This window comes from Manis pentadactyla, chromosome 7 (genome assembly GCF_030020395.1).
Source record: "Manis pentadactyla isolate mManPen7 chromosome 7, mManPen7.hap1, whole genome shotgun sequence".
NCBI lineage: Eukaryota > Metazoa > Chordata > Mammalia > Pholidota > Manidae > Manis > Manis pentadactyla.
Window position 1 is genome coordinate 143432327 of NC_080025.1, and position 11034 is coordinate 143443360.

General features: G+C 57.0%; 1 protein-coding gene across 7 annotated transcripts; it reads left to right on the plus strand.

The window, feature by feature from the left end:
- The first annotated feature begins 4891 nt into the window (after positions 1-4891).
- On the plus strand, positions 4892-10697 carry LOC118919535 (zinc finger and SCAN domain-containing protein 2). 7 transcript variants are annotated; one of them, XM_057504911.1, is made up of 4 exons: positions 5186-5340; positions 7430-7709; positions 8477-8613; positions 9962-10122. In XM_057504911.1, the coding sequence occupies exons 2-4, from the start codon at positions 7458-7460 to the stop codon at positions 10089-10091; spliced, it is 519 nt and encodes a 172-aa protein (XP_057360894.1). In that variant the 5' UTR covers positions 5186-5340; positions 7430-7457; the 3' UTR covers positions 10092-10122. The 7 variants fall into 7 exon arrangements, with proteins under 7 accessions (XP_057360891.1, XP_057360894.1, XP_057360895.1 ...); XM_057504909.1 differs by having other exon boundaries at positions 5189-5340; positions 7430-8322; XM_057504908.1 differs by lacking the exon at positions 5186-5340 and adding an exon at positions 4892-5179 and having other exon boundaries at positions 7430-8322; positions 8477-10128.
- Positions 10698-11034: the final 337 nt, after the last annotated feature.

Here is an 11034-nt window from a genome sequence, read left to right on the forward strand (position 1 = left end):
CGCCTGCCCTACTTCTCTCATCTCCTGTGATGTCCTGGAACTCCTCCCCCAGCCTGCACTACTCAGGGAGGCCAAGTGCCTTGGAGCTCAGCAAAACCTACTTTAAGGTGGGGAAGGCTCAGGAGTCATCTGCTTCTTCCTCTTTGCCACTTAGCAAATCCTGAGACACACTCAAGCAAGCCCACCTCCAACAGGAAGGCATTCCAGGCTACCATTCCTGCATTAGAGAGCTGCTGTCTGCAAGGATGGACTTGCAGAAGCACTAGAGCCCTGTTGAATCAGGTCCCTGAGGGGCTTTGCAGGCAGATGCTGAAGACATCAGTTGGGCAGGAGTTTCTGTACAGTAGAAGGTGTTACTGTCCATAAATATGTTTAATGGTCAAGTCAATAAAACACTGTGTTGGTAGGACTTGGGGTTAATGAGGCCTAATTACAGCCTTTTACCCAGTGCAAATTCAGGAGAATGCTTGTTCAGTAACCCTGGGTGACTGATCCTCTCACAAATGGGTGCTTTGGGTCGCAAAGAGGACAGGGCCCAGTCCAGTAGAGCAAAGAATGACTGAGGTGTATGCCCCACTCACCAGGTCAGAGAAGGGCACAGCACTGATTCACTAAACAAGCCCTCTGTGTACGAGGCACAGGCCAGGCTTAGGGATGTAGAAGCTGCAATGAATAAGCCACTGCTAGCCAGGGCTGCCATCACAGAGACCCACAGGGGCTTGAACAGTCGACATACACTTCTCAGCCTGCAGGCTGCAAGTCCAAGATCAGGGTGCTTGGCGGACTTGGTTCCTGGTGAGGGCCCACTTCCTGGGCTTGTAGATGACCACCTTCTCTCTGTCCTCACATGGCAGGAGAGTATGTAGGAATGAGCACATGCTCTGGCGTCTCTTTAAGGACACTTATCAGGAGGACCCCACTCCCATGACCTCATCTAGACCTAATTGCCTCCCAAAGGTCCCACCTCCAAAGGCCATCACATTGGGAGTCAGGGCTTCAGTATATGGATTTCGGAGGGACATAGTCATGGACCTTCATGGAAAATCATTGTCATACACACACAGCTTGGACAACCTATACGGTCTGCTCTTGAACGAATTGTCCCCAGTCCTGGCTTTCTTAGCAAGGCTTTCTCACTCACTATCTCATTTGGTCTCACCATGAGTCGGTGACCTAGGTGGAGAAGTGATACAGGAAAGGGGGTGGGGACAGTGGACGTCTACCAGGCCATGTTACAAATCCACAGTAGGCCTCAGGCCTCTTCCACTCTCACAGTCACAGGCTTCTCCAAGGGTTGCTGGCACTGTCAACTTCAATTTTCATTGCCTTTCATTTAAAAATAGAACTAGGTCAGAGAATGTTTAGGAAGACGCACATCATAAACTCAAACAGGAAGGTCGGACCTATCCTAGTGGTTTACAGTCCAGACGCTACAGAGCATGCTGAGATTAATGGGTCGCATCAGGGAACAGAAAACAACCGTAAGTAAATAATGAAGATGTTTAAGGACTTATATTCTGCTCACAGCCAGGTAAGAGCAGGTAGGCAGTGGAGACCCATAACCAAGCTTCTAATAGGCCAGATGAGAATGGTGGAGCTGGGGATTCTTGAACTGTCTGCATGTTCCTTTGTTAGGAGCAGGCTGGGAGCTAAGAAATGACTTAGGTACTTGGAAAAAGGTCCTTTGGCAAGAAACATGAACTTCAAGTCAGTTTAAAAGGTGGCAGCTCCTTGGGAGGGGTTGGGTCCCCCCCAACTGCCCAGACCCAGGGAGCTACCCAATGGAGGGTGGACTGTGAGGCCAGTTGGCAGGAGCACTGATTGGGGGAGAGAGTGGGACACCTGCCTTGCTCCTGGCCCCAGGTCAAAACTAGAAAGCTTTCTTTTTTTGGGAATAATGGATAGAGTCAGATAATTCTGGGGCAAATTCTGGCTTTGCCATTTAAGCTGTTGGGACCATGGGCAAGCATGCAGTATAGTGCCTGACACCCAGCAAGCACTCAATAGATGGTAGTTACCATGTTAATAAACTCCCAGTGTGGCTACTTGTACAGAATTTGTAGAAGCAGAAGTTGCACCATGGAAAGAGAAGAAAAGGAGTTTCCCCAGAGTTCAGTCTTCAAAAAGAATTATCCATCCTGTGTTTAACAGGCCTGCTATACTGCTTAAGGTTTAATTGATGTCAGGTCACATCTTGGGTTTAAATTTCAAGGAAAGAGACTGGGGCAGATGAGGCCTCGCACCCAGAGACTCACATCTCCACCCAGGGCTCAGCAGTGTCTCCCAGCCCTCAAAGCTGGGGCTGGGGCTGTAACTTTGCACCCTCTCGTTCCTTACATTACATCAGCGGTGTGGCTGTCTGTGGGACTCTTTTCCCTCCACAGCTTTCAGGTGTACCTTTCAGGCACACATTCATTCATTCAACAGAGTTTGACCCAGGGCCTGTTGTATGATGGGCACTTGGGATACAGAGATGCTGAAAACACAGTTCCCTGCTCTTTGATACTCACAACCTGGTGGGAAAACAAAGGTGTACTAAACCCCAATTTGAAGCCAGCCCAAGGTACTTTGGAGAAGGATGCTAGCCATCACTGTCCAATCTGGGGAGATGGGAGGAGCTGGTCACGGGGGAGGTGTTTGCCCGGCTAGTGTGGAAGCCCTGGGGATGCAGTCCACAGCAGGAGGAGCTGGAGGGCCGCCAGGCTGGGCTCTGTGAGAGCAGCAGACTGGAGCTGTCTGGGGGAGGGCAGGGGGTGATTGGCTCTCTGGTGTGCCCAGGGTGGTGGGAGGGGATGAAGTAGAGCGCCCCGGGCAGGGCTCTGCTGAGGCAGGGCTCCCCTGGGCTGTACACGCCTGTACCCTCTAGGGGCCACAGGCCAGCTGTTGTCTGGGACACCTTGGCTGTGAACAGCACAGACCATTGTTAGGGTCTGGAGTCCAGCCATCACATGAGCCTTGCAGAGTAGTGGTGATCACCATGCTGGCGCTGGCCCTGCCTGTCTAAAAAAGTATGGCTGTTTGCAGAATGTTTCCACATTGCCATTCTATTGTGTTCACCACAGCACGTGAGAATGGCGGTGGGTGGTGGATGGGGGAGCTATGTATGTAGGTTTATATGTATGAAACCAGAGAAACGAAGTGACTCAGCAGAACACCATAGAGCAGAGAATGGAGGCCTCCAGGAGCTCTCTGCCCACGGCACTCCCCACTGAGAAGGGACAGATTTTAGGTGGTATTGTCTGCCTCCCTTTCCCCCATCCCCCAGCTGTGTTCTTTTCTATTTGGGCACAGCTCACCTAGAAAATGCTGCTAAAAATATGAGTGATATCCTCAGGTATATTATTCATTTTGCTTTTGAAAAACCTAGTCATTTACTGTTCCCATTTCTCTGTAGCCCGCAGGAGAGGAAAGCTGGTTGCTCTGGCAGGTGACAACTTTTGCAACAGGAGCTGGAGAGCTGGGAGGTGTGGCTGTTCTGTGAGCAGAATTCCAGTGCCTTGGCAGTGTCCGTTATCATTAAGGATTAGGGGTCCTTTTCTCAATGCACGGCAACTGTTTGGCCCTGGGACAAACATCTCTCCTGGTGGATTCATTTCTTTAGGTTTCCCGGAGTTCCCTCCCTGTTGCATCTATTTGGAAGACCACTCTTCCTGGCATGCCTGATTTGGGAAGACACACATGCATCAGTGAGGTGCTACAGGAGCAACATGGGTGGGGCAGGGGTAGAGGTGGGTCCTCGGGGGCTGGGAGTGACCCAGGGTGGACCTGCTGGGATAACTGGTCCAGGGAGCGAGCTGGCAAAGGAGGCAGGCCTGCCCTCTGGGTCTGATGCTGGGAGTAATGGAATGCTTTCACTCCCAGTGGATCCCACCCGGAATTCTGCAGTTCTCAGGTTGAGAAAGACACAGGGGGCACCCGAAAAGCTTTAGCGGGATCTCCTGAAGCTGGGAGAGCTGTGTCTCCCAGAGTCCCTCATCAAGAATGGTGCCCCCCTGACCTCAATAGCTACACCCTCCATGGGCTGTAAGGAGCACCTCCTGGGATTTGAAGAGTCCCAGGGCCTCCCTCCAGACCTATCAGCAGAGGAGAAAAAAAGGCCAATTGATGTTCCTCTAGCACTTTAAACTTTAAAACATCACCTTCTCTTCTGGCCTCAGTTTCCTTATGAAATGTAAATTCTGAGGCACTCTCTCACTCTGGACAAGATCAGCACTTCCAGTCATGATCATCACGCCCTGCCTCCGTCCGCCGGTCTAGGCCCCAGCACGGTGCAGGCGAGCGAGCTAGCCGGGTGGTGGGCCGGCCTTCCCCTCTGGGCTCTGCCACTTACGGCTGTGGGTTTGGGAGAAAGCTCCTCCGTGGTTTCCTTCTATTTTATTTCCCATCTATAAAGTAGGATAATAAATGATACCTGTGCAACCCAGTTGGCACATGGTTATTGGAGGCACCCATGAGATTATATTAGGGGAAGGCCCTTTGTGAGAAGAGAAGTAATGTGTAGGTAAGGGGCAGTATGATTAGAGCGAGCTGACCACTGGAATCTAGCCCAGAGCAGTGGGCAGCTGCTGCTTCCCCTGGTGGGGTAAGTGGCCTTTTGTGGGGTCTCTGGCTTGACCGGACAGGGTCGAATTCTGAGGAGGAGGGGCAGTAGCGGTGCAGCATCTTCGGCCATGGCCCCGGCCCCTGAGGAGGGTGGGCTTTCCCAAAACGGTCAGCTCGGGCAGCTGTGGTTCTGCCCCGTCCACTGCTGTCTCCTGAAAGCTGCTGCCCACACCCCTTCTCTCTCCTGCAGGGAAAGGCTCTGCGCCTCCTGCGCCCCGACCCTCTGTCCTCAGCGCTGGGGGCATCTGTGGGCCTGGGTAGCCCTGCCCTGGGAGGAGGGAGGTGAGCATGAGGCGCTAACTGCTGAGCTGGGGCCTCCGGGAATCCTCCAGTGGGACCGGCTGGGCCGGGCGCCGGGGGCGTTGGGGTGACCTCCCGGCGGGCGTTGTGCTACCAGACCGGCCCCGCCTGACTCTCTCCTGCCGCGCGGCAGGCGCCGCGCTCGCAGCCCTGCTTTTTCCGCCAGCCAGGCTGTGGGCGAGTTAGACCTCCCAGCCTCACGGGGCTGCTGTGCGGCTGCGGCGACGCGGGCGACTGCGGCGCTGCGGAGGAGACGCGGCTCGGGAGGCGGCGCCACGTGAGTCCCGGGCCCGGCGGTTGGGGCCGCGGCGGGAGATTACCGTATTTACCGAGGCCCGAGCCGGACCCTTGGGGGCGGGTCACTGCGGGCGCGCTACCGTATTTGCGGGGAGCCGCGCAGACCCCTTTCCGGAATGGGGAGCGCCGCGACCTAATTACGTATTTATCCAGGGTTGTGTGGTTCCCCAGGGGCGCTGCGGGGGCGGGGTGGGTTGCGTTCGTTCTCTAAGGGACCCGGGCTTGCGGCGGGGTGGGGTGGATTGCGGCAGCGGGGGGAGGCCTACGTATTTTCGTGGGGGTGAGGTTGCGACACAGAGTTTACCATATTTCTCCAGGGTCGCTCCAGCCCCAGCAGTTGGCGAGGCTGTGCGCGGGGATCGGGTGGGTGGGGTCAGCTCTTTTGATGAATGCAGCTATTTGATCAGAACAGTGGTGCAGGAGGGGGGCCGTCTTTATGGGGCAAAGGAGAAGGGGCGCGGGAGTCGCTGCGGGAGAGTTACCGTATTTGCGTTGGGCAGCACGGGCCCTAGAGGACAGAGTCACTGCTGGGGACCGGAGGAACAGGGGCTGTGAGTGCGGGATGGGATGGAGGAACTTGGGAGGGAGGAGGGGGGCATGACTGTGGACCCTCTCCGCATGCGGGGCCTTGGTCAGGGCCATAGCTCAGGAGAGTGGGGAGGCTGCCCAGGGACAAGGCCAGGCTGAGATTGGCCGCAGGGACTGTGATGATCTCTCTGCAAATAATGCAGCTGCCTGGAGGAAGACTTGTGGGTGGGGACTATTGCAAGTAGTACTTGTCCCCTTTCCCAGGATGAGTGTGTGTTCCACCCGGCCTGAGAGTAGGGGAAACCGGGTGGGTAGCTCTGCGACCCCACTCTGCAGATAGATGGACTGAGGTAGTGGTAAGCAGTGAGATCTGCAGTGTGGGGCCTGCACGGAGGTCCCTGGGCATGGCCAGCAAGCATCCCCATGAGATGGGGGACTGCAGGGGAGCAGCCAGCTCAGCCTTTCGGGAGCAGACCTCAGTGTCTGCAGGAGGAGATCAAGGATTGTTTAAGGAATGAGGGTGGTGGCAGCAGACAGTGCCCTACAGGAGCAGTGGCCCTTTGGGTGTCGATGGCTCTACTGTGACAAGACTGTGATGGTCTTGTGTGTGTGTGTGTGTGTGTGTGTGTGTGTTTTGAGGGGAGTTGAGTTAGTGAGCAACTAGTATGTTGAGAAGAACTTTCGACTGAGTCAGGAAACTTGGGGCTTACTCCTGGCTAACCTTGCTGTGCGACCTTGGGCAAGTAAATTGACCTCAACTGAGCCTGTTTCCCCATCTATAAAGTGGGCCTCACTCAGTAAGCCCTGCCCTTTCTCAGGGCTGCTGGGAGGATAATGGGAAACAATTTAAGAGGAACACAGTGCCCTGGGGAAGAGGATCCTTAGAACCAGTGTAAAGGTGCCTGAGCTGCACTTGGAGGAGTTTGTTGAGCCCTGCGCCAGGCTTTGCTGCGGGGATGCCAAGGGGATCAAGCCGAGACCAGGGCCCTGGAGCTCACACTCTGGTGCAGTGACTTGCAGACCTTTCGCAGGCTTGCCTCATTTTCATAAACAAAGAGATGCTGCCTTTAATGTTTAACTGAGGTTACTTTCAAGTTTATGGGGGTTTTGTTTTATTTCCTCTTTTAAGCTTTGCAAAAAAATCTTTAAACCACCCATGACCCCACCCTTCCCTCCAGACTGGAGACGCACCTCCCTACCCCAGTCCTTGAGAATCTGGTTGGAGAGATAAGACATATCCAGGTGCATGATAACTTACAATGCTAGGAGCCCCTGAATATTACCCATCAGCCCTTATTCACTGCCTTGAGTGGCAGGAACAGTGCTTGGTGCAGGGACAAAAGCAGGAGGCAGTTCTGTCTGTAAGGTGCACACGTGGCAGGGAGACCCAGGTGGTGTGACTGACCCACAGGCAGTATGATGAGTGAGGGTCATGGGGTTGGGCCATGCTGCTCAGGAGTGGTCAGGGAAGGCTTCTGGGAGGTGGCACTTGAGAAGGGCCTTAAGGAGGGTCAATATGTGATTGGAAGTAGAGAAAGAAGGGCATTCCAGCAAGGGAACACTGGCTTGAACCAGACTGTAGGGTGCAGATGCTGGAAGTTGTGGGAGGTCAGTGGAACTGCGCCCCCACCCCGGGGCTGGGGCTGGCTAATCCTCGGGTTCCCCCGCCCCCTGACTCCTTTCTCTGCTTCTGGCTCCCCAGGGGCTGGTGATTGCAGCTGGAAGTGTCCATGACTGAGCTGGCGTCCTCCGGGGGTGGGTCCCCTGCGGGGGACGGGGAGGAGGGTCTGGGGGACGAGCGAGGCCTGGTCATCCATCACCCTGCGGAAGAGCAGCCCCACCGTTGCCCGCTGTGCGGCCAGACCTTCTCGCAGCAGCCCAGCCTGGTGCGGCATCAGAAGGCGCACGCCGGGGCTGGCCGCGCGGCCGCCTTCGTGTGCCCTGAGTGCGGCAAGGCCTTCAGCGTCAAGCACAACCTCGAGGTGCACCAGCGCACCCACACCGGCGAGCGACCCTTCCCCTGCCCAGAGTGCGGGCGCTGCTTCAGCCTCAAGCAGAACCTGCTCACGCACCAGCGCATCCACAGCGGCGAGAAGCCGCACCAGTGCGCGCAGTGCGGCCGCTGCTTCCGCGAGCCGCGCTTCCTGCTCAACCACCAGCGCACCCACGCACGCATGCCCGCGCCGCACCCGCGCCGCCCTGGCGTCTTCGGGGAGCGGCGGCCCTACTTCTGTGCCCGCTGCGGCAAGAGCTTCGCGCGCGAGGGCTCCCTCAAGACCCACCAGCGCAGCCATGGCCACGCGCCCGAGGGCCAGGCGGCCCATTTAGGCCGCGTGCTATGATGCGCGCCGGGCCTGCTGCTTGTTTCCTGCCCCAGAGCCTTGTCTGTGACCCCTGGAGATGGCTCTGGGCTGCGGCCCCCACTCTGGATGGGACCCCGGGAGACAGGGAGGGCTGGCTTGGGGACTTGAAACGGGCCCCAAAGCTGCGGGGGCCGCCTCCTGCCCGTCCGCCAGGCCCTCCCTGCTGGCCGCACACAGCTGCTTTGGGCCTCTGCGCCGCTTTCCCTCCTTAGGCCTTCCCAGCCTAGAGCAGGTGAGACCCGAGGGCTGGCCAGAGACCCTCTCAGGTCTGGGGTGGGCGGGGGACTGTGGTTCTGGATGTCTTGTGGGGAGAGGTGGGGGAGGTCGGGCGTGGTGGGCTCCTAGGTCTCTCTGAGACTGGCTTCTTCCCGGATCTTCATTCCCAGCATGTCAGAGTGGAAAGCGACCTGAGATGGCCGCTCTCCACAACCCGCAGGCCCGCCCCCAACTTCTCCTGGCTCCAGCCCTTACTATCTGGTGTCCTTGAGAAGTTGTTTCACTCCATGGCTCAGTTTACTCTTCTGTAAGTTGGGGCTAAAGGTGAGGGCTTCCCCTCCCTGGTGTATCATGAGGATCAGAGTTACCATCATTAGGTAAGAGAGGGAGATGTCACTGGTCCAGAACCTTTATTGAGCACGGTGTGCCAGGCACTGTGCTGGGCCCGGCTCTGGGAGGAGGCGTAGACACAAGGCCCCCCACCCCCTGAGGCTCCACGTGTGGTGCTCACACAGGTAATGCAGGCTGGTGTAGGGGGCACACTATAAAGTGCTGGGGTTGGGGATAACTGGTTTGAAGGCTTGAACTGGTCCTGGGGACGAATAGAGATGCTCTAGGAAAAGTGGGGGTGTGGAAGGAGGTTTCCGCAGTGGGGGTACGACAGTGGAGGCTCCTGTCCACCAGACGAAGGCTCTTGTGGCTGGGGAGGGGAGACACGCACATGTGTAATGAGAGCAGCGTGGTGATCTCCAGTACACAGTTCGAGGATTGGAGGCACTGTGGGGACAAATGTGAGTGGACCAGCAGGAGCCTCCAGGGTTTGGGGTCACCTGGGCAAAAGAAAATGAGGCCTCCAGCTAAGAGGCTTGCCCAGGGTCGTGCAGTGAGAAAGGAGAGAGCCAGGACTTGCCCCCCAGGCCTCTGATTCCACACTGGCACTCAGGCATGGCTTCTTCAGCCCTTGGCAGGTGAGAAACTGAGGCTTGCCCACGCTTGCCCCACTCACACTTCATATTCAGTGGCACAGCGGTGTAAGCCTGGACCCCAAGCCCCTCATCTCTACCACACCATCCTGTGGTGGGAAATAGCACACCAAAGATGTGGCCATGTGACAAGGGACCATGTGGTAGGAGCCTAGGCAGGGCAGGGCTGTCACTGGGTGGTGTGGGTGCCTGAAGGAGACAGGCACCCACCATGGTGGGCTGGGAGGAAGGAAGCTGGAGGCTTGGGGAGGACCTGCAGCCACAGAGCCCTTGCTTGGCACCCAGTCCTGTGCCAGGTGCTGGAGACCCGTCCCTGCCCTCTGACCCTCATTAGAGCTTCATGGCTCCTTGGGGATGCATTGTCCTCTGTCCGCTGCCCCTAGGTGGCTCAGGTGACTGCTGTGATGTGTGGACTAGTATTTAGTGACAGAGATTGAGATTAAACCAGGACCTGGGACATCTTAAACCAACCACCAAAGTGCCCTGAACCAGGTTGTCTCATTGGGAAATGGGATTAGGAACCTGGAGTGCTTGGTGGCGGGTGAGAGGACCAGCTCACAGCCCTGGGCAGATGCACGGTGGCCTCGCCACTGCTCTCTCCTGGCCCCAGGGGGGTGGCTGGGCAGGGCCATGTCATAGCCCCAGGCCTGACCCTGGTCTCTTTGTGAACAGATGCAGAGTGGGCAGGACCTCTGGGCAGTGTGCAAGGCACATTTGGGCACAGAAACCAGAAATGGGGGCCCATGGGGCCTGTGCCCCACTGGAGGACACATCTCCTAAGAAGACCTACCTCGGGAGGTGACCTGCAGTGACGGCAGAGGGGACGGATGGAGCTGAGAACTGGAGGCAGGTTCTGTGCCCTCGTGGAAAAATTTCCTGAACCTGTTAGGAGTCACAGCCGGAGAGGAGCTCACCCTGGCTGCCAGGCCACAGACCCACTCTCATGTGGCAGCAGGGACAGTGCCTGTGTGGAGAGCAGCTTCTCAGCTCCCGCCTGGCCCGCCAGAGACGGGCAGTGACTGGCCTGCAAGAACACAGCAAGTCAGTAGCAGACCTGGCTCTGGAGGCAAAGCCTCTCTCCAGGTGTGAGCCGTACGTGCAAGCATCACTTCCCTTTCAGAGCAATGGCTCTTCACACTTCTGGGGGCATGAAGCCCTTTGAAAATCTGACACATGTTTTGAGCCTTCTCCCCAGGAAAACACACATCTTCATGTAGATGCAAGAATATATAAGCAATTTCAGAGCTCCTGGACTTCAGACTAAGAACCTCAGCCCGGGAGCTAACCCGCCACTCTTTCCCTACCTTCCGCCAAACCGTGGGTCAGGGAGGCCATACAAGCAGCGTTTCTTCCTCCCCCTGCAGACCCTCCTTCCCTTGTTGGGGAATAAAGAGTCCTGAGGAGGGGACCCTTTTAGTCTCTCTCTTCTCCCAGACCCAACAATGCACCAGGCTTCTGGAGCCCCCCTCCCTTCCCTTCCCTTCCCCAGACGTTGCTGGAGGTCCTCTGGGCTGGCTTTGCTCTTCTCTGCTTCGGGGTTGCCTGCTCTGGCTGGTGCTCGCCATGCAGCCCTGGGCTCCCTGGCCTGGCCTCTTACTTCACTGCGAGGGTGGTGGGGAAAGCTGAAACTTCCTGGACTCTGGGTGGGAGCACGAGCCGGGCCGAGTCTAGCCCTGGGAGAAGGGATCCTGCCTCCAGCAACCGAGCCCAGGTGGAGCTGCCTGCCGCCAGGCCCGGCCTTCAGC

Coding starts and splice junctions, on each gene's coding strand:
- LOC118919535 (XM_057504908.1), top strand. CDS start 7,458: ATGACTGAGCTGGCGTCCTCCGGGGGTGGGTCCCCTGCGGGGGACGGG.